Genomic DNA, 24,035 nt, shown 5'->3' with positions numbered 1-24,035 from the left:
CGCTACTACTGCGCCCCTCTGGCATCGCACCACGCCCGAGAAGAACTGGTCTAATGAAAAAAACAAAAGTAAAATTAACGATTTGACTGCGAGCCACGTGACCATTAAAAGGGCAATATATGGCTCGCGAGCCATAGGTTCCCGACCCCTGCACTAGACAGTGCTCTGAACCTTTTTTCTTCAATGATTTGTGATCTTCACTGGTGTCCATGGATTACATGAAATCTTTCCACCTTTATCCGCCTTTGTCATGGTAGGGAGAACACGTCCATGGAAGGGTGGGGGTCATCTAAGATAGCACAAGGGTTAATTTGTACTTTGTGTAAACTATTTGCAAAATAATTTTAAAAAGGGGGAAAAAAAAGAAAAAGTTCCAAATTGCCATTTCCTTAGTAAAACTGACCTATTTGCATATGAAAACACGTTAAAAAGAAAAAAAAAAGTAATTTAATAGAACTGCTATAAAAGACAACATGGGAGCATTTGCACATATTCTGGTCCACACCTTTACATTTGTAACAGTGGAAAACTGAAGTTTTTTGCTCTTAAAGGAGAATCAAATCTGAGTTATGAGAGTTTCTTTCCTACTAGCTGGTTTCTCCTCAAGTGTCTGAACATTTTTTGTGACAGAATCAAAACCATTATGGCTCATGAAGTCCTTGGAGGAAGCTGCTGTTTGTAGAGCCCAGCTAGAGCTTTTGCTGCACTTTGGATCATCTCCCGCTTGCTCATCCCGGTCACAGCGTGATGCCAGTCTGTTCTGTTGGTGTTGGGTAAACTGCGCTCCAGAACCTCACCCACCGTGACGAGAAGTCCAGACCAGCGCAGACTGTAGTCAGGAGGGGTCAGAGACTGAGCCTGCACAACGCACAAAGCAACAGCTGTTTACATGAAATGAGACGGAGGGAAGGTTTTCTGCTCAGAAAATATATATAATTAGTAACCTTTATTTAACCCTTGTGCTATCCTAGGCACTTTAACGTTGGGAGTTGGGTCATCTAGACCCACTAGACAGTGCTCTGAACCTTTTTTCTTCAATGATTTGTGATCTTCACTGGTGTCCATGGATTACATGAAATCTTTCCAACTTTATCCACCTTTGTCATGGTAGGGAGAACCAGGAAGCAGCATAAAGCAACAAGTTTGTGGAAGGTTATACTCATTACAGTGAGGTTCAGATGTAAAACAAATCTATAAGGGCGGGGCCTGTCCACACACACACTCAAACGTTATAAACACACCTGTTGGCTCCAAAAATGTTCACATGTCAACATGTACACAACACAAATATTGTTCACACACACATACATATGCATTCAAACCAACTAGTGTGAAATATTTCATTCAATCACACAAACTATTAGTGCAAAAGTGAGCTAACACCTGTGCTCAAGTGAGTGTTTATGTTCTTCTAAAATGGAATGTGAAAAGAAGGAGGGAGAGTGCCCAGCCATCCCCACACCAAGACCCCCGCCGCAGCAGCAGCCAGAACCCCCCAACGCCACTCGGCAGTAGGCAGAGAACAACCGCCCGCCCCTGGGTGATCACATCCGCCACCCAGGCCAGGGCCAGCAGGACCGCCACGGGGCCCCCAGAGCCAGAGAGCAGGGAGGCATTGGGGGACAGAGAGTGCAGCTCTGGCCCAACCAGGAGGAGCCCACCCACTGCGCCGGGAGGGCCCAACGTGGGGGGCCGCCCCAGAAGAGCTCCCACAGCCCCAGACGACCCCCCAAGGGAGACCCGCCCCGCGCTCCAGGCAGCCACCCACCCGGCCCACGGTTGGTCCAGGAGAGAGCAAGGCAGGGGCCAGCCGCCCCAGCCCAGGAGGAGGACACCCAGGGGAAGAGGGGGTCCACAAGAAGGGTTGTAAACATGGCCCGACCAGGCTCGCCCACAGTTGGAAATTTGGCAAGGCGCTCAGGGGCAAGGACCAGAACCCACACCACAGGGACACCCCCCCAGGCTCAGATGTGATGTGATCCATCTGAGCCTGGGGGGGGTGTCCCCCCCCTGGCTCTTGCCAGAGAACTGAGGGATCCCTCTCCCTAAGTGGAGAGAGGGCCGCCGGGCCCAGAAAGCCAGCACCCAAGGAAAACGGCCGGCATTACCAAGGGCCCAGTACCCCTACCAGGGATGGGGTAGGGGAGAGATGGTCCAAGGTCCCACCTTCCTTGCAAAATGCATGTGTGTGAGGGTGTGTGTGCATGTATGTGTGTTTGTATTGGAGTTTATATTTTGAGGGGTAAAGGGTGTGTGTACTAAGGGGGTGCAGTTAAAATTGGAGGGTGGGGCACTGAGAGGACATCTGCTGCTTGCTGGCAGTGATGTCCAAGCACCCCCCCTACCAAGGGTCCTACATGTCTAAGGTGCAAATAAAAACGAGAGGGGGGCCTATCCCATACGGCAACCACTAGTTTTCAATATTATATCCATGTACCTGCTGAATGTGATGCAATGGCACAGGAGTCGCCTGAGTGAACACTTCGATAGTGATGTTGTGACACGGATCCTCCAAGATTAAATAGCCAATGTCAAACCAGCTGGAAAAAAGGGAACAAAGGGAAATTTCAGAGCTTGCTTGAGATCATAGATTACTGAAAGAAACATGAAAAATCACAACATTAACTATACAGTCCTGAATTGTGTTGAAGTCAAAAAACAACATAAAATACCAAGAAGCTACCCTGAAAGTAAGAACTTTTTCTGAAAGTTTTTCACCGTCAAAGAAAAATGGTAATTCGTCTGATTTGTCCGAACTGCTCCCTAACTGCTAAAATAAAATTCCATCAATAGTAGTAAAAATATGTTTACACAGAAGATTTTGTGTTTTGTGGTTTTAAATCAAACTGGTACTGAAGAAATCTGTAATGAACTATTGCAATACTTTAATTATTTTAAACTTTCCCAGTAAACCAAAAGTCAATTTTCTATCTAAAACAAACTAAATAACGGTACTCTATTCACAATAAAATAGGGATTAACCCTTGTGCTATCCTGGGCACTTTCACATTGGGAGTTGGGTCATCTAGACCAGTGTTTTTCAAACCAGTGTGCCGCGGCACACTAGTGTGCTGTGGGAAATTGCTCTCATTACCTGATCTAAAAACATTTTCCATTTCCAGGAAATCAGCTCTGTGTTCATCCAAACAGGCCCTGATAAAACACTGAGTAGTTAGGAATATGAAAGATCATAAAATTATTTTTTCTTTGTGTTTATTTGAGTCTATTAAAGACACTTTGATAAGAATGACGGTACCTCGATTTAGCCACAGCTACAGCTGTTTGCGGAAAAGTCCCGCCCCTTTAACTGTCTCCGCCAATCATTCTTGAAGGCTTAATCACATGTCAAACGTCTGACAAATCAGAAGTGGTTAAAATCTTCACTTCCTTGTTCCAATTTAGCTCAAAAATTCGCTCAGTTCTAACAAACATACCAGCTAAAGCTCGTCTTTAGCGGTGTAGCTTTCCACAGAATCCGGTGTCAGATTGTGGAACAAGTGAACAAAACAACGAAGCTCAGAGACGCTAGTTTATTTGCCCTTTTGCAGCAGTTTTCACACTACATCTCCCATGATGCATTGGCTTAAAGGGACAGCGTCTTAGCGCACAAGAGTCGTCCTTGTTAAACGTCTTGAAACCACAACGAACACACATCAAACAGTTTTTAAATCTTTTAACGTAACTTTTATTACGTCTTTTAGAAGAAACCCGCACAGCTTCCAGCTTTTACTGCCACAATTATCACAAAAATGCATGTGAGATTGGGGGGGGGCGGTCAACACAGACTATGAGTTTCTGCTTTTTTGTTTTTTTTTTGGATGCTGGTGTGCCGCGGGATTTTTGTCAAGGTTAAAGTGTGCCATGGCTCAAAAAAGGTTGAAAAACACTGATCTAGACCCACTAGACAGTGCTCTGAACCTTTTTTCTTCAATGATTTGTGATCTTCACTGGTGTCCATGGATTACATGAAATCTTTCCACCTTTATCCACCTTTGTCATGGTAGGGAGAACACGTCAAAGTAAGGGTGGGGTCATCTGGACCCCATAGAATAGCACAAAGGTTAAAAAAACCTCAGTGGATGTCGTAAACACACCGTTTTTTTTACTTCAATATTTTGTGAACTCTGTCCATAAAAGTTCACATTTGAGGTTATACGTACAAACTAAAAACTAAATGATGTCAGTTTACAAGTAAAACAGAAAAAAAGTAAATTAGGCATTAGAATGGAACTGTTGCACTTTTGTGATGCGTTATCAAGATATGGAATTCCCATGAGGCCTATGGAGCAGTGTTTTCCAACCCTGGTCCCAGAGTACACCTTCCCTTCAAGTTTCTTTTCTTTCATCTAATACAGCGTGTAAGAAAATGTCCTAAAACATTTTACAAGAAACAGGTTTTTTTCTTACTTGTCAGGAAATAGTTCTGCTATAAAGTTTTCTAAAGAGACGACAGGCTGATCTTTGTGGATGATGCTGGCTTGGTGCAAGCTCTTGATGCGTTCTTTAGCTCCCTGCAGAAACACCAGAACATGTAAGGAAAGAACTCTGACATGGACAAAAAGCTCTGCAACTGTTCTTGGAGAAAGACTGAAAGCAATATTTAGGGAACTGACCTTAACGCCTGCTGCATAGCCCACTGGCTGGGGAGCAATGTTTGACAGACCAGCCTCCCCAATGACAGTTGCCATTCCAAACACCTCCTGGAAGGCATCTCTGACAGCTTCAACATGGATCTCCTTGTCTGATGCAACCACAATGTCAATGTCCCCACCAGACCCTGGATGACAACAACAATGAAAATCATACATCTGCTGGATATTTTCACATAAAATTGAATAACAAGATGACTGACTGATATATGGAGCCATGCCAGGGTCCAGAGTTGTGATCATAGATTCCACAGAGTTCTTGGTTTTATTCAGGACTGTTTTCACTACAGGGTTTCCTGCAACTCCCTGAGAATATCAGAAAACAGGCAGATAAAAGTATTTATGTAAACTACACATTCCAGACCTATAGGTAATCATCCATGTGCTTTTGTGGGATTCTGGTTAGACGGCTATAAACTCACGCACATTATTCCCTAACCTGCAGTAGAAAACTAGCAAAAGTACTGTCTAGTTCTGGAAAAGTAAAAAAAAAACATTAGTGGTGTGAATGTGTATTTAAAAGAAACAAACCAATGTAGGAAATACTGATGAAGAAGTCTTTCACGGTACAAATGTATAAAAAAGGTAACAGTACTCCACACTTAGCATGTTACCTTGAAAAAACCCCAAATGCCTCCAGTACTGTTGATGTGTTCAGACTCTTTGGGGTCCTCTTGGTCTTCTGGAAATGTTATTGAAGATCCAGCCTCTATGGCTCCAGTCATGACGGGCTGCTGTACCATCGGATTAGACAAAACTCCTGGAATATTGAGATTAGGATTCCAAGACTTTTAAATTGGCATTTCGTTTTCATCCACTTTTAGATATCTTAACATTTGATTCACTTTCAAATGTCACTTTTTTCACTATGAATTATTTATTAAGAGGTTTAACTAACATAATTTGAAGAACATATAATTACAGTTTTTAAGATAATAAGCCTTTGGATACTTTTTTGTTCTCACAAGTCTAACCTGGCATGGTTGCAGGACAGGAGAACGCTGGCACGGCTGGTGTCCGAGGGACCTGGCTGGCATGACCCCGTGTGATGTCATATCCTGTACTCTTAGAGAAACTAGAAACAGGAATCCCAATGGGAGGAGCTACCGCGCCAGCAGATGTAAGTGGTATGATGGAAGAAGCTAGAGGCGGACAAGACGAATGAACTGAGAAAAAAGGGGAGAGTTGGAGATGAGAGACCAAACCAGTATAGAATGATTGAAAGATGGACAAATTGCAAAAAATAAACAGTGGAAAATGGCCTGACGACTAAGGGCAGAACTGCTTAAACCTGAAATAGACAAACATTTAAGTTTCACATATAAGTGCCAAATAAAATTATAACAAAGGTCTTTTGCATGATTAAGAACAGGGTGTGTACAACATGAGATGTGGCTAGCTGAAAATGTGCAATACTTCTTAAGTATCACCTGCTTCCTTTAAGAGTTTCCACAGTAAATCCTGCACCTATTAATAATAATAATAATAATACTTTTCTTTTAGAATGCGCTTTACATTTTGAGAAAAAATCTCAAAGTGCGACAATATAAAACAGGAAAAACAATAGTTATTAAATAATAAGAAAGAAAAACAAAAACAACAAAAGTACTAAAAAGCATTATTAAAAAGGAATGTCTTTAAGCCTTTAATTGTCAAGGCTTTGTGGGGCTCTAAGGGGGGTTCTGAAAGATTGTTCCAGAGTCGAGGGGCAGCAGCCTGAAAGGCTCTGTCTCCCATTGTGGTTAGCCTGATCCTTGGTTGGTGAAGGCAATGAGATTTGAGCAGAGGTCATGAAGTGGTGTGCGGGGAAAGGAGCTCACTAAGGTAGACAGGGGCAGTTCCATGGACGCATTGGTAGGTGAGGAGACAGAGTGTAATGAATTCTGGAATGAATGGGTAACCAGTGAAGTGACCGAAGAACAGGAATGATGTTGTCAAATTTGTGTCTCCTTGTCAGGACACTAGCAGAGCAGTTTTGGATGTTAACGTTTGTGATGATCAAATGTTAGATTAAAATCGATTTTGACACCAAGATTTTCCATCCATGCATCTATCTCCTCCAGACATGCCTGGTAGGCAGAAGAAGTTAGGGTGGGACTGGGGTCAATTTTTACATATAACTGTGTGTCATCGGCGTAGCAGTGGAATGAATTGTTGTGTTTACGAATGATTTGTCCAAGTGGAGATATGTAGATGGTAAAGAGTGAAGGTCCAAAAACAGAGCCTTGAGGAACTCCGCAGGTGACTGTGTGAGATTTAGCAGACCCCAGAGCCACATATTCTGTCCTGTTTTGTGAGATATGATTTAAACCAGTTGAATATTTTCCCAGAGAGTCTAACAGTAGTATGAAGACTGATCCACGGTGTCAAATGCAGCTGACAGGTCCAGAAGGAAGAGTAGAGATGGGGAGCCCTGGTCTGCAGCTATGAGTAGGTCATTCATGACTCGGACCAGGGCTGTCCCTTTACTGTGAGCTGACCGGAAACCAGACTGACATTTTTAAAATAAGCTGTGCGTTGAGAGATGATGGTGGAGTTGAGCGGCGACAACTTTTTCTAGAACCTTGGACAGGAACGGAACGTTGGAAATGGGTCTATAGTTTGCCAAGTTATTGGATCCAGTGCGGGTTTTTTAAGTGTGGTTTAATAATGGCAGTTTTGAAATCAGGGGGAACATGACCGGTTTGTAATGACTGGTTAATTATTAACGCCGCCATCTAATCCTATCCTCTAGATCAGGGGTGTCAAACTCATTTTCACCGAGGGCCACATCAGCATAGCGGCTGTCCTCAAAGGGCCAGATGTAACTTATACATGTAACTAAATGTTATGAAAATAAATGTAACTACTCCTTAATGTTAAATAACTCATTTTTTCTTTACAATAAATTATTTATTATTTATTTTAAAGTGACAATTACAGTTGCATTGAAAACATACACTGACCAAAAATATAAATGCAACACTTTTGTTATTGCTCCCATTTTTTATGGTATGAACTCAAAGATGTGTAACATTTTCCACATACACAAAATAACCAGTTGTCTGAAATATTGTTCACAAATCTGTCTAAATCTGTGATAGTGAGCACTTCTCCTTTGCCAAGACAATCCATCCCACCTCACAGGTGTGCCATATCAAGATGCTGATTAGACAGCATGATTATTGCACAGGTGTGCCTTAGACTGGGGACAAGAAAAGGCCACTCTGAAATCTTCAGTTTTGTTTTATTGAGGGGGTCAGAGGACTCAGACAACCAGTCAGTATCTGGTGTGACCACCATTTGCCTCATGAAGTGCGACACATTTCCTTCGCATAGAGTTGATCAGGTTGTCTATTGTGGCCTGTGGAATGTTGGTCCACTCTTCTTCAATGGCTGTGCGAAGTTGCTGGATATTGGCAGGAACTGGAACACGCTGTCGTATACGCCGATCCAGAGCATCCCAAACATGCTCAATGGGTGACATGTCCGGTGAGTATGCTGGCCATGCAAGAACTGGGATGTTTTCAGCTTCCCAGAATTGTGTACAGATCCTTGCAACATGGGGCCATACATTATCATGCTGCAACATGAGGTGAAGTTGTTGAATGTACGGCACAACAATGGGGCCCAGGATCTCGTCACGGTATCTCTGTGCATTCAAAATGCCATCAATGAAATGCACCTGTGTTCTTCGCCCATAACATACACCTGCCCATACCATAACCCCACCACCACCATGGGCTACTCGATCCACAACATTGACATCAGAAAACCGCTCACCCACACGACGCCACACACGCTGTCTGCCATCTGCCCTGAACAGGGTATACCAGGATTCATCCGTGAAGAGAACACCTCTCCAACATGCCAGACGCCATCGCATGTGAGCATTTGCCCACTCAAGTCGGTTATGACGACGAACTGGAGTGAGGTCGAGACCTCGATGAGGACGATGAGCATGCAGATGAGCTTCCGAGAGACGGTTTCTTACAGTTTGTGCAGAAATTCTGTGGTTATGCAAACCGATTGTTTCAGCAGCTGTCTGAGTGGCTGGTCTCAGACGATCTTGGAGGTGGACATGCTGGATGTGGAGGTCTTGGGCTGGTGCGGTTACACGTGGTCTGCGGTTGTGAGGCCGGTTGGATGTGATGCCAAATTCTCGGAAACGCCTTTGGAGACGGCTTATGGTGGAGAAATGGACATTCAATTCCCTAGCAACAGCTCTGGTGGAAATTCCTGCTATCAGCATGCCAATTGTACGCTCCCTCAAAACTTGCGACATCTGTGGCATTGTGCTGTGTGATAAAACTGAAGATTTCAGAGTGGTCTTTTCTTGTGGCCAGTCTAAGGCACACCTGTGCAATAATCATGCTGTCTAATCAGCATCTTGATATGGCACACCTGTGAGGTGGGATGGATTGTCTTGGCAAAGGAGAAGTGCTCACTATCACAGATTTAGACAGATTTGTGAACAAGATTTCAGAGAACTGGTTATTTTGTGTATGTGGAAAATGTTACACATCTTTGAGTTCATACCATAAAAAATGGGAGCAATAACAAAAGTGTTGCGTTCATATTTTTGTCAGTGCATGTTTGCTTGTTACTCTAACACAGGGGTGACAAACATACGGCCCGCGAGCCGTATTAAGCCCGCCAGGTGATTTAGACTGACCCACACATGAGGAGTAAAAATCATAGGGATTTTTAAAAAGAAAGCACGTTTCTAGTCCATTCCTGTGGCGAGTTATGATTTTTTAAAGAAATAACCGAAATGCACAATTTTACCACTAGGGGGAGCAAAGGAAAAGCAAAACAGGTGAAACAGTATCTCTGCATGTGCCAAAAGCGAAACCTGACAGCTCTGTGTCTGAGTAAGATGTACTTTGGTTCCTCGTGAGCCAAACTACTGTTTTGCTGCCAAACAGAATAAAAAGGTTGAAGTGGAGTGCTGAGCTTTCCAGGACCAATGGAAGTTTTCTGTGTTCACAGAGCTGAATGCAAAACCTAATGCTTGTTATGTCATCAACAGGTCGCAGTGCTGAAAGAATATAACATTCAACACCACTATGAGACTCACCATAAAGAAAAGTTTCACCATTTGGAGTTAAGAAGAGAGAAGATTTACCCACTATTACCTGGACTGAAAGAACAACCGTCTGCATTTACTGCAGCCGTGACATCAGTGATGGAGCAGTGACAGACACCTGATTGCAAACAAGTTGGAACAAACATCCAAACCATTTTCAGATGGTGAACTTGTGAAAAAATGCTAAACGCTGCAGGAGTGTTGTGCCCCAAAAAGCAGTCGACCTTTGCCAACATGAATCTGTCAAGGATCACAATTGCAGATACAACATCTCTGAGGAGACTTGGACGCCAAATGAAGGAATTAAGTCATTTATTGTATTTTTGGTCACTGTTGATGAAAGCACAGATACAGATATTGCACAACTGTGCATATTTATTAGAGCTGTTAAAGAAACCGTCACAGCAGAGTTTCTTGAGTTGATGGACACAACAACAGCTGATGACTCGGAAAACTAAATCGGATTTTTACATAAACTCTATTTCAACAAATCTTAAAAATCCCACTAAATTCTGGAAACAAATCAAAATGCTAACTGGACAAAATGTGAAATCAACTACACCTGCAAACCTTGTAGTGAACTATGTGGCCATACAACAGAAAGAGGAAATTGCAAAGCAATTTAACAAACATTTTACTTCAGTGGGCTTAGTTCCTCTATTATCTTCACCAGTGTCCGGTCACTCAGATCCTCTATCCGATTCCCCTATTACAGCATCTTCTGCATCTTCTCATGCAATCAAATTTGTCATCCAACCAATTTCCAATTCAGAGTTGTTACACTCTCTGAAAGCTATTGACCCAAAAAAAATCTCCTGGTCCAGATGATTTAGACCCCTACTTCTTCAGACTTGCAGCCGATTTTATTGTTGAACCCATCGCCCATATTTTTAATCTAAGTATTCAGTCAAATATAATTCCCAAAGTCTGGAAGGCAGCTCATGTTCTCCCTCTCCTGAAAGGTGGAGATCAATCTGAGCTAAACAACTACAGACCTATTTCCAAACTATCAGTTCTTGCAAAAATCCTAGAATCCCATGTAAACTCTCAACTAAAACTCTTTTTAGCATCTAACTCGGTTCTATGTGAAACTCAGTCAGGTTTCAGATCAGGCCACAGTACTGTAACAGCTGCTGTATCTGTAACAAATGATATCATCAATGCCCTAGACAAGAAATTGCACTGTGCAGCCCTATTTGTGGACTTATCTAAAGCCTTTGATTCTGTAAACCATCAGCTTCTACTACAAAAGCAAAATCTTATTGGTATAGGTGGTTCTGCTATTGGGTGGTTTAGAAATTATCTCTCACAGAGAACCCAGTGTGTGATTGTTGAAGATGTAAAATCAGACTTTATGAACATCAATAGTGGAGTCCCACAGGGATCAATCTTGGCTCCTATCCTGTTCACCATCTTTATAAATTACCAAATGTTAAATCCCATCTTTATGCAGATGACACCATCATTTACACAGTTGCTTCTTCGGTCCATCTTGCTGTGAACGAGCTCCAGGAAGCCTTCAATGAACTTCAGTATTCTCTTCATCAATTACAGTTGACCTTAAATGCTAAAAAGACACAATTCATGATATTTTCCAGGTCTCGTTCACATGATGTAATGAAGGCTGATATTCATACTTTGGAAGGAGTGAAAATTGAAAAAGTGTCCTCATATAAATATCTGGGTGTGTGGATTGATGACAAATTGTCTTTTACCTCTCACACTAACCACTTGCTAAAAAATCCAAAAGCACTTATGGGTTTCTACTACAGAAATAAATCTTGTCTAAGCCCAGGTGTGAGGAAAAGACTTGTTCAGAGAACTTTCCTCCCAATTTTGGATTACGGGGACATTCTGTACATGAATGCTGCCTCGTCAAATCTCCGTAGTCTGGACACAGTTTATCACAGTGCCTTGCGTTTTATCACAAACTCTGCATACAGAACCCACCATTGTGAACTGTACTCTCTGCTCTCTTGGTCTTCACTCAAAGTCAGGCGACAGAAACACTGGCTAATATTCACCTATAAGGCCATTCTCTGCAAACTACCTCAATATCTGTGCCGTCTTCTTTCTCCTGTTAACAACATATATAACTCTCGTTCCTCACTCAAATTGCTTCTTTATGTCCCTAGATTCCTCAGTGAACTAGGAAAAACAGCCTTTTCCATTGCTGCTCCACATTCCTGGAATAATATTCAAAACTCTCTGCATTTAAGTGATCTTATTCCATTGAATTGTTTTAAAGCAAAACTTTCTGAGCTTTTAAAAGAAACTTGCACATGTCACCCTTGACCTATCTGTACCACTTTTTAATTAATCCTATTAGTCATTGCCCTACTGTTCATTTCAATTTTAACTGCATCTGTATTTTGTAATGTATTTTATTTCAGTTGTTTTTTAACTGTATTTATTTTGTATTGATGCCATTTGGCCCAGGTCTTCCTTGAAAAAGAGCTCTCTAGTTACTGTGCTGGACAATGTTGGAGTGAACTGGTCACATGACGTCAGTCTGGTCACTGATGGCGCCCATCAAACGTCAGGAAGAAGGCAGGTGTTGCCACAAAATTCAAGCTGAAACCAGGAAAAGATTCTTGGACATTTCAATGTGTTTTGCTCACTTGAATGACAGTAAATGTGTTTCTGCACAGGATTTGAATCCTGATTTTGATGGACGGTTGAAATTTCAGGAGAGAAAGGAGGTTAACTTCAAACTCTTATGTTCACAGATGTTTGCAAGTTTCATTTAGTTACATTTTTCATTTATTTGCACATTTACATTTTAGTAAGGGTGTTTCATTTTTTTCTGTAGCCCCTCTTGAGTTTATTATCGGGATTGCTTCAGTTTTAAAATATTTATTGTGTATAAAATTGAATAGAAGTTAAATCAATTTTATTTAAGATCCACAGGCCTCTGTGAATAATGTGTAATAGTAAGTGATTAGGCTACCATGTTGGTTGAGGCATGTTTTCCAATTGAGTACAAAAACAAAAAACAAAGCTGTTATTTTGCTGTTATGTTACTGGTCCGGCCCATTTGAGATCAGACGGGTTGAATGTGGCCCCCGAACCAAAATGAGTTTGACTCCCCTGGTCAAGCATAAATACTTTTACATTTGATTCGGTCAGGTTAGGTTATATGGACAGTGTTGAAGACCTAATGTATAGTCGCCCAATCTGATTTTTCAAGTCACATTCCCCCTACATATGAATAAATACACACCAATTTTTATCGTTTATTTTAAGAAATTAACAACTTTTATGCTCTCGCGGGCCATATAAAATTAAATTGCGGGCCACATCTGGCCCGCGGGCCTTGAGTTTGACACGTGCTCTAGATGTTATGCGCTCACACTAACCACCACCTCATGGTCTCTTTGACTCTCTAATACCCAAGCGTTGGCATCAGCATTGACGTTCTTGTAAAAGTTGTACTAAAACACTGACAGACTTTTAAGCTCCATACAAAAACTCAATTTTAAGTCCGTAACCACAACTAGAATTCATACTCAAGGTTCATCAGATTTTAGGGAAGTTTTTCTATTTTTGAACAAATTCAAGGATTTTCTTTGAGCGCTAAAAATGTGGTAAGGGTCACCTAATCAGGTTTGATTAAAATTTAGTTTGTTCTATTTTTTAATTTCAGATGAGATTCCACAAAAATGGCAAAATAAACAGGTTAATTAATATTACTACCAAGATTGTACTACCGATTATTACAATTGTTGCACTGAGATGAGTAGCACAAGCTGTCTTTTATTTTGAAAGGGAGTCATGTGAACGTCTATCAAAAATATTTCATAAAAAGTCCATTTTCTCTTTCTGTAGGCCAAAAACAACAGTTCCTTTGTTTTTAACAGAATAGTAATAACAAATACAGATGATTTTTCTGAAGGGTGAAAAAAGACTTGGTGGCTCCTGTTGGGTCAGTAAGGATTGGACCCGAATGTCTCAGTGATTAAGGTCACACCCCAGTTCTGGTTACACAGATGGGACAGCCCAACCTGCTGCTCACTGCAGAGATCAGGATTTTGGGGAAAAGAACCTGCAAGATTAGAGTTAGTGCAGGGGTCTGTTTTATTACTTTACCACTTATTAACTTTTTACTTTACAGTAAAAATGAAAACTGTTTTGCTTTTATTTAACCGGGGGGGGGGGGGGGGGGGGGGGGGGGGCACATGTGGCTCTGGAGCTCAGGCTGGGTTAGTGGAAAAACAAGCAGGGAAGAAGCCCCTCCTTCCTTAAAAAACAAGTTTAACGTACTTGATTAGGCAAAAAAATTAAATACACAAAACCACTTTTGCATTAAGAAAGAATCTTTTATGGCATCTGTCACTTTTTTTATTTTTGAAAAGACATTCAAGAGACGTTTGTTGGTAGAAAAACTCTAAATCCATGGTATTCTTTACCTTGACCAAAAATGAGGTTGCATGTTTGTACTCAACTGTTAATGAAGGTGCAGGAAAACAACTGTGTAAAATAACGACACTGTTCAGAAGTGTGTAACTGCACACAAAGCAATAAAGAAGTTCTTGAAAGTTTGTCCAGTAGAAAGACAGACGTCTTACCGGAGGCTGAGGCTCCGCTGACGGCAGCACTCAGGTTCTCCAGAGGTCTCGTCTCAATCCCACTTTCCTGCATCATTTTCTCAGCTTTATTCCTGCACTGCAACAAAGGAATTATGGGATGTTAAGGTAAAAGTATCAACTGGTTCATTTATTCTACAAACATTTTCCCTGTTCATCCCTACAACTTGGGGAAAATCTAAAAGACTTTGATGCATTTAGAAATAAAGATCACAAGCCATGAATGGGTTACTTTGGGAAAACTGGGTCAAAGGTCGCAAAAGGTAAAGGTGTTCAAGGCAGACGGACGCCTCTCAGCTCAGTATTTTTGCAGTTAGAATAAAAACGTATACCACTGTCCGTTTAGCTGTTAGAATCCAAATCTACCACCAGTTAATGATTTACTAAAATAAATTCTTAAACTGTTTCATTCATATCTATTTTCCATGATTTAATTTGGGAATATTAAACATTTTTAAAACAAGCCCAATATTTTCTATAATCTAAAAAATTAAAACTTAAAAATAATTCTAATTTTCTATTTCTTTGGAGTTACTGATGTTAAATAATTCATTAAGTGATATGTGGGAGGGGTAATTAGCAACATGAGAAACTTGCTTTGGCATTTTCCTATTTGCTCACAAAGAAATAAACATCCGTCTGTCAAAATCTTCTTTAAAAGTTGGGGCTAAAAAAAACAAATGTCCAAATTTTCGTCATTTCCGTATTTTCAATCGTTATATTTATGCTGTAGATTTAATCTATTTTTCATCCTCTTTCATATTGAACACAGCACTGCACTTTAACAGCTAAACTTAATAAAAACTGTTAAAACAAATGTAATAAATAACGAAAACATGGAAAACAATAAAAACTTGAGATTTAAAATAACAGTAAAATCTCACGTGGGACCAAATGCTTGGCTATAAAAATGAGTCCCACGTTTTATAACTGGACATTGAACGCTTGTCTAATATTTAGATAGAAACGGCTCTGCCCCCCCTACACGTCCTTCTGGACCTCAGTGATCAGCTGACCAGAAACGCCAGACGGGGGTCAGCTGATCACTGAGACATTAAAAAACAAAGGAACCTTAAAGTGAACTCTAAAGGCCCGTTCATACCGGGACGATTTTCGCTGACGTTTAACGCCTCGTGACTAAACAAAGGGCACCAATGAGAGTGTGCACACCGACGCGAAAAAACGCCACGCGTCAAAGCGTCAAAAAAAAAAACCTGCCTCGGGTTTGTTTGTTTTTTTCGACGCGTTGCGTCGAAATCTATTCGACCAATGAGAATGGCGCTTTTTCACACATGCCTGGAGCTTCTGAAGTTACAGTAAAACACAACTTGGGGGCGCTCAAACACAAAACTGCCTTGCTGAGCACACATGCCAGCGAAGAAGATAGACGCCGAGTAGCGTCTACACAGCAAGAAATAATGACGGACATTCTAAAATATCCCCGAACCAAGCACCAGTTGGAGCTACTGGTGCTTGAAATATTCATGTTTTCTTTGTATTATTCTGACAAGCGCGTAAATACTTGCTCTCTTCTTCTGAGTGAAAAGCGACTTTAAGAAGCCTAAGGTTGCGCAGCGCCACCTTGTGTACAGGAGTATTTCTGTTTTACATTAAGCGCCATCTAATGTCAGGGAATGAAATTGCATGTTCGCTCGGCTCATCGTCAGCGAAAATCGCCTGGGTGTGAACACAAAAAACATGTTGAAAGACGCTGGCGAATAACGCCTGGCGAATATTCGTCCCGGTGTGTACGGGCCTTTACATGAACCAGAACCGGTGTGGACCCTCTTCCACGTTTGGACCAGGACACGAGCAGCGGTGTCAGGGGGGCTGACCTCAAATGTTACGAAATCCAGCTGGGATGTGATGACGTAACGGATCAACTGCTTTTTCTCTAGTGAATCGCCTCAGCTGGAAGAAGCTGGACTTTACCAGCGAGCTGACGAGAGTCCAGCTGAAAATCTCTGTTCTAAAACAGACGTGGAGCCGACGGCCCAAACCCGCTATGGAGGCGTCACAGGAGCCCCTCCCACAAACACAATCAAGAAAACAGCAGAGTTATTGATTAGGAGGGTCAAATTATCGTTTTTTTCTTCCGTTAATTTGACTTCTGTGTTCATGTCTGATAGCATTATCCTGCTCTTCTCACAGTCATTTAGGAAAAATAGAAATATTAAATCAGTTGATAGAACTTTGATGCTGTTTTTTTCAACATTAAAAAAATTTCCACAAAAAGCAGCCCATCGACACGGCAGTGCGTCTTTAATAATTAAAGAGTTAGAATCTTATTTACATACTATTTCTAATAGTTTAAACAAAAAGGCCATACATGTTTATGAAAACTGTCTGTCTTTGAATATTTTCAATTCATAGCATCTGTAATCTTTTTGTAATACATGTACCACCCCCTGACATTGTTGTTGTTATGACTATTGTTCCTGTCATACTTATTGTTCTAATTGTGTTGAATAATAAAGTTTATTGAAAAAAAGAAAAGAATGAAGCAGTAACTAACAGGCGGGCTAAACAATTTTTTTTATTACTTTGTGTCAGAATAATTCCTATATAGGATGAATAAATACATTTAGAAATCTTTTTTAAGTGAAAGAGGCATTTGATTTTGTGTCATAAAAAGCTTTTTAAGGTTAAAAAAATGTTTTTGCAGGTCTAAAAAGTCAAATAAAGAAGAAGAAATGTTCTCTTTTTGTGCAATGTAAATTTCTTGTAAACATTATTATTTTTAACAAAAATTTATTGTTTGATTTTACAATTAAAGTGTACAATTCTACAAAAAACAGTTTGTGCAGGTCTCTACTTTAGGGTGAAAGAGGCGCAGATCGGCTGCTTTAAGGCCCGGTTCTGCCGCAGAAGTTCAGACCCGCTGGTTTCCTTTAACAATGAAAACAGACTCTGATCTCAGCCTCATAAATTAAGTTTTAAAAATGTCACAAGTGAGAGTTTTAAGTCCTTTGACGTCCCAGTCTAGTTCTAGGAAACAGGGAGATCCAGAACCGGTTCGGCCGCTGCGCAGATCCATTTCACGAGAACCGATTGTACAAACCCGCTCTGGTAAAGAAATCATGAACAGATATAATTATCCTGACGAAACGAAGAACAACGCTGTCACCTACCAGCTAGCTCCGACGCGGGCTGATGACGTAGTGCCACGTCTGCCACACTGTCTGAGACGATATGCGTGGACGCAACAAAAAAAACAACAGTCTACGCAGAAACCCGTTTTTTTTAACAAAACTTTATTGTGAACAACATGTAAAAGGAAACACAAGGACAGTGCATTAAAAACCAGAGGTTTACCATATAAATATGTATTTAAATGCAGTTCCTTTAAAAATAAAATGTTCTTGAAACCTTCAGATTTTAAATGTTCTTTTGTTTTGTAACATGATTTAAGTAAATGTGACCATTTACACTCATGAACGTGAAATTTGCCTAAAATAATTACCAATTAAATAACAAAATTGAATTTCATGAACAAACCATATGATTCAAAATACAACATGATCTCAAAAATATGAATTCTTATATTTACATTCAGTTTTTTTTTTTTTATAATTAAGTCTTCAACATCCCACCAAAGTCTTCTGGTGTAAAAACTGTAAAAACAATAATCTACTGGACAAAAACCTCCAGACTCATCTATGTTTATATAATCTCCTCCATTTAATTTTACTGGATACATTTGATGTAATATTTTATATGAAACTTCTTTTAGTTTATTATCAACACAGTTATTGTAGATAGTGGTATTTGCTTTTCCCCAGGTTTATTACCAAAACAATTTACTGCAGAAGGACCTGGGGCCTGTTGCACAAAAGTAGGATACGGGATTAAGCCAGGATATCTTGGTGATCCTGGCTCAATTGATCCCCAATCCGGTTGCACTAAAGCTGGATAGGGGGCAGGAGGATATGTTATGGTATAAATTACCATGGAGATTTATTCTGTGGAGCTAGCCTGCTCCAGACCAGGCTAAATTCCAGGATCTATTTAATCACATCCCTAATGTCAGTCAGCAGTCGCCACAAATGGAAACCAATAGTTATTTCACTGCTCACTATACATTGTTATCACATATAACTAGACCCGCTGTCATTATTTAAACGTTCGTGATCATTAATTTCAATCATTTTGGATAAATAATGAGTTTTAGATGATGTTGCTATCATTAGATAATTTACAGTTTCCCATAGACTATAAGGCTATATATAAAATGATAGAATATTAGGGCCACAGAGCGGAAAAAAAAGACAAGTCATAATATTGTAACCAGTTGTTTTAAAGGAGGACAGTTGTTAAAATGACAGATGTGGGGCATTTCGTGAAATTGTCCTTCAGTATGGTTTCATAAACGAAGACATGCTGATGTGCCAGAATATGAAGTATCACATTGTCATAACTATCAGAACTGTAAAAAGAATATGTTGTTTTCTGCAGAAAAGCAACAGTTTCATAAATTGATGACTTTATCCTTTTTCCTCAGTGGGGCCCTAGTACTCTGTCATATAAACAAATACACATTCCATATGAATATAAAAACACAATGTGTACCATTATGTTCCTTTATTGAATAAGGACAAAACAAAGCAGGTAAACTATCAGCTCCTTTCGAAACTGAAGTCACAGTGACTCTACAAGATGGAAAGCACAGAATCAAAGCATATTATACAAAATGATACATACACATTCAAAGGTCTGTACATAACACACCCTGCATGTCTGCACACTAAAATAAATGCAGGACAAATTTATTCCTGTACTGAATGTCTACGTCTACCAGTTCTATTTGGCGCCGGAGGTGGTTGCCATACATCTTTCTGATAGCTTTTGAGCTCTGTGAACACAATACAATTAGCGCAGCTGGAATTTGGCAGGATGTGGTGTCCTTTTATTAATACGCACTATGTTGCCAGGCTGGTTTTCCCACTATATAGCATCTGGGTCCTGTAAAAGAAATTAGACTTTTGGATTTGGATGAGGACACCTCACCATTGTAGAGTGAAAAGTACTTTCACAGTCTTAACATGATACCTCATGCCTTCTGGAATCCAGAGTGATGGTCTCCTCCTCCTCATCGTCTCCATCATGTGCTGTTGCTGCTGCACTGGGGCTTTCACCCTATCACATTTAGTCGGATATTGAAGCTAGTAGACAAGACATGCCAGGCCTACAGTCTGCCTTTGATGGAGTACTCACTGGATCAGCATAGTCTGGTGCTTGTGCTGGTGGCTCTAACAGGAACACAGTGCTGCCAGACACTGCAAGGCAATAGGTAAACCGGGGTCAGACAGTCCAAACTGATTCAATATGAATGTGGTTGTATTCCATGTAGAGATGGAAGGACATACCTTGAATGAAGCGGGTGGCATCTTGGGAGGAACCTATGCTCGTCTCTTTCTCCCCAGGGATCCCCTCGAAGACGGGCCTGCCTTTATTTAGCTCCAAGGCCATGTCCTCTGCTGGGGTAAGGTCAGCCTTTGGTGACCCACCACCCGTGCCTTGTCTGTGGGTATTCTTTTTCACTGCTAAAACTGTACAGACGATGTGTGAGCAGGCACCTTCTGGGTACAATATATGCTTGTGCTTGTTAAATATTAGTCAGTTCGTTGCTCACCCACAGGAAAAAACCTCCACGGGTGCTCCTCTTACCTCAAGTCTGCTCATTCACTGGCTGTGAATTAAATCCCTCATACTTACCAGACGATTCTTTGAGTTTTCTTCCGGGTTTTCAGCATTTGGGTCTGCTAAGTCTCACGAGATCATGACAGGTACTCCAGTGAGAATGACATTATTCATCCTTACTTGCTGTTCCACATCGTCCAGTCTTTTCTCCAGAATCTCGACCTGATTTTTCTCGCTGCTCGTTTTGATCCCGAAATCTTCGGAACTCTTCCATCATATCCCAAAGTGGCGTTAGCTTAGCCGACACTTGTTCCATAAAACTTTTCAGCGTTTCTTAATTAATGTCAAGAGCCCTTTTGAGGTCTTCGTATTCCTGGGTTTTCTTCGGGGCATGGTCAGTTCTCTTTTTTGGAGAAAATCAACTTTTTAAGTAATTTGAAGATAGTTGTATTCGCAGAGAGGCATGCCACGCGTCCTGCTGTGTAACCCGGAACCGGATTTTTTGAGAAGAAGATCTTGGGGCGAAGGCCATTAGTCAAGTCGCCGAAGTCCTGCAACAAGACACTGTGGATGGAGGTCAACAACGATCTCTGCAATATCCTTGAGGGGGTCAGAGGCAACACCATGAAGAAATTGGAGAGAATGGGGAAGCTCATCTTCACATACGGATTGGAACGGTTCGGAGTGGTCGAGGGCAAACGATCTACTCCGATAATCCACACCAAATCCCGAAGGCAAAAAGAAATAAACCTGTTAGTTAAGGAGAGGCGGCAGCTGAAGAAACAGTGGAGGAAGGCCACAGAGGAGGAAAAGGAGGGAATAAACGTTCTGCAGGAAGAGATCAAGGGTAGGCTGTCCACACTGAGAAGAGCAGAAAACCTCCTGAGGAAACGCAGAAGGTAGGAGCAAACAAGATCACGCTTCTATAAAGATCCCTTCAAATTTGTAAAGAGTCTATTTACAAAAGAAAAAAGTGGAAGTCTCTCTGCATCAAAGGCTGTCCTGGAAGAACATCTTAAAAAAACCTGTACGGATGACCAACACCATGAAGAGGTCTCACTCCCACCTGACATGCCACCAGTGAGCACACCAGAATACCAGCTTGACTCGAGTCCACCCAGGTGGAGTGAAGTGGTCAAAATTGTGCGTAGGGCAAGGGCCGCATCCACACCAGGCCCCAATGGAATTCCTTATACGCTCTACAAAAATGCCCAGGCGTCCTGCAATTCCTCTGGAAGCTGATGAAAGTGTGGATAAAGAAGGAGATTCCAGCATCCTGGCGGAGAGCCGGAGGGATCCTCATCCCCAAGGAGAAGGACTCCGCAGTTCTCGGCCAGTTCCGCCAGATCAGTCTCTTAAATGTTGAGGGAAAAATCTTCTTCAGTGTGGTGGCTCATAGGCTAACAAGCTACCTGCACAGAAACAACTTGATTGACACATCAATCCAAAAAGCAGGGATCCCAGGCTTCTCAGGATGTGTAGAACACACTAGCGTTATCTGGCATCAGATTCAGCTTGCCAAGAAAGAAAGAAAAGATCTCCATGTGGTCTTCCTGGACCTCGAAAACGCATTTGGCTCTGTCCCTCACAAGTTCCTGTGGACAGCCTTTGATTATTTCAGAGTCCCACCAGCTCTCACAACCCTGGTAAAAGCCTACTTCCAGGATATTCAACTGTGTGTGACGACGGCAGAGTACACTACAGCGTGGCAACACCTGGAAGTGGGAATCATGGCTGGCTGCACCATCTCCCCATTGGCATTCACCCTGGCAATAGAAGTCATCATACAGGCTTCTCAATGGGTGGTTGGCGGGCAACAAATAAGACCTGGGCTGAGGCTTCCACCGGTCAGGGCCTACATGGATGACCTGACTTCTCTGACTACGACCAAGGCTTGCACAGTACGGCTGTTGGGAAAGCTTCACAAGAACATAGAGTTGGCTCGGATGAAGATCAAGCCAAGTAAGTCCAGAAGTATCTCCATCGTCAAGGGGAAGCTGTCAGACCACCGCTTCCACATTGGCGAGGAACCTATCCCAACAGTTTACGAAAAACCCGTGAAAAGCTTAGGCCGCTGGTATGATGCTTCCCTCAAAGACAGAGAGCAGGTAGAGCAGCTCAGAAAGGACATAGCTGGTGGCCTAGAGAACATCAACAGAACCCTGCTCCCTGGCAAACTGAAGCTTTGGTGCATGCAGTATGGTTTACTCCCACGACTTCTCTGGCCATTAACCCTGTATGAAGTGCCACTGTCAAAAGTGGAAAAGTTGGAGAGGCTGATCAATGCCTATGCCAGAAAGTGGCTTGGCCTTCCCAGGTGCCTCAGTACCATTGGACTCTATGGCAGGGGGATGTTAGAACTACCTATATCCAGTTTGGTAGAGGAGTACAAGTGTGCCAAGGTCAGGTTGGAGATGACACTCCAAGATACCTGTGACTCACTGGTTGTCCAAGCAGCTCCCATCCTGGCCACTGGGAGGAAGTGGGCCCCCAAGGCAGCAACTGATATGGCCAAGGCAGCACTTAGACACAAAGACATTGTGGGATGCGTGCAGGAGGGGAGGAGTGGTCTTGGTCTCTCATCTAGCGCACCTTCCTGGAGGAAGGCCAACCCAGCTGAGAGGCGTAGACTGGTGGTACAAGAGATACGCCGGGAAGAGGAGGCAGCAAGGTGTGCTCAAGCCGTGGCCCAGGCAAAGCAAGGTCAGTGGATGGGATGGGAAGGAGTGGAGAAGAGGAAGGTCTCCTGGAAAGACCTGTGGGAGATGGAGGCATCCAGGGCAAGTTTTATAATTAGGGCTACCTATGATGTCTTGCCTTCTCCTGCAGACCTAAAACAGTGGTAAGGAGAAGACCCCTCATGCCCCTTATGTCAAAGCCCAGCAACATTGAAGCACATCTTGGTGGGATGCAAGACCAGCCTCAGTCAAGGCCGTTACACCTGGCGATACAAGGTGGTTCTAAGGTGTCTGGCAACAGTGCTGGAAAAACAGAGAACAAGCGTGAGCGCCCTTCCTCAGGCAACATCTCATCGGCAGCTAATACCCTTCCTCCGAGAGGGTCAGGCCACCTTCAACACCACCAGTGCAGCTGACATAGGACAGCTGGGTAGAGCACGGGACTGGAAAATGCTGGCGGACCTGGACAGAAAACTCTGCTTTCCACGGGAGGTTGCATCCACCAACCTTCGACCAGACCTTGTACTGTGGTCATCCACACTCAAGCTCGTATACATCATAGAGCTCACAGTACCCTGGGAGATTGCAATAGAGGAGGCTTATGAAAGAAAGATGCTGAGGTACGCCGAACTTGCAGCAGACGCCAAAGAGCAAGGCTGGAGTGTGAAGGTACGCCCAGTGGAAGTAGGCTGCAGGGGCTTTGTGGCCACCTCAACACCCAGGCTACTCAGGGAGATGGGAGTGCGAGGGAAGGCTCAAAGGCAGGCAATTAAAGACCTCTCCCAGGCAGCTGAAAAGGGAAGTCAGTGGCTATGGATCAAGAGGAAGGACCTGACCTGGGCCTCCAAATGTCTGGTGACTGATGGGGGTGAACCTGGGACGCTGGGATTCACTGCTGAACCCTCTGGAGGTGTCGTGGGCCTATCAGCGAAACACTGAGGAAGGAGGGCGTCCACTTAAAAAACCCACTTGAAAACCCAAGTGACGTCACCATTCATCTGCTTGCCACAGTGTCTCATCGGTGCCTTAGTAATTATTCAGGGATAACAACATCTAGTCCTATAAAACAGACAGGATTTGCATCAAAAACAATTACGTAATCTGAACGTGATGTAAGCAAAACTTTGTTCAGTAACTTACCACCTCACAAAATTCCTCTATCAAACCACGGACGACAAAACAGATTTATTTCTGTAAAGATTTCTTTGTTATTGATAATAAAATATCTAAAGTCGTGTTTATAAATCAGTATTAAAGATAAAAAGCCTCTTTATGGAATTCAGCACATTTGAAAGGAGTTTTAACAACAAATAAAATTACACTTTAGTAGAAAATAACAAATAGGCCAGAATAGCGTTCCAAATGCTGTCATGATTTTTAGACAATTCCATATCCATTTAATTGTAAAGGTATT

The 24,035-nt window shown here is 42.1% G+C and overlaps 1 protein-coding gene across 1 annotated transcript; it reads right to left on the bottom strand.

Moving 5' to 3' along the window:
- Window positions 1-548: 548 nt before the first annotated feature.
- On the bottom strand, window positions 549-17,478 carry prrc1 (proline rich coiled-coil 1). Its single transcript, XM_023953179.1, has 9 exons — window positions 17,435-17,478; window positions 14,286-14,382; window positions 5,624-5,815; window positions 5,264-5,409; window positions 4,853-4,955; window positions 4,614-4,777; window positions 4,408-4,511; window positions 2,438-2,540; window positions 549-858 (listed from the first exon to the last, which is right to left on the bottom strand). Exons 2-9 carry the CDS (start codon window positions 14,359-14,361, stop codon window positions 649-651), a joined length of 1,098 nt encoding a protein of 365 aa, XP_023808947.1. The 5' UTR covers window positions 14,362-14,382; window positions 17,435-17,478; the 3' UTR covers window positions 549-648.
- Between the last annotated feature and the right edge of the window lie 6,557 nt (window positions 17,479-24,035).

The sequence above is a fragment of the Oryzias latipes genome, chromosome 24 (assembly GCF_002234675.1).
Source record: "Oryzias latipes chromosome 24, ASM223467v1".
Lineage (NCBI taxonomy): Eukaryota > Metazoa > Chordata > Actinopteri > Beloniformes > Adrianichthyidae > Oryzias > Oryzias latipes.
The sequence above is the reverse complement of the archived record's forward strand: the minus strand, read 5'-3'. Positions and strand labels throughout refer to the sequence as shown.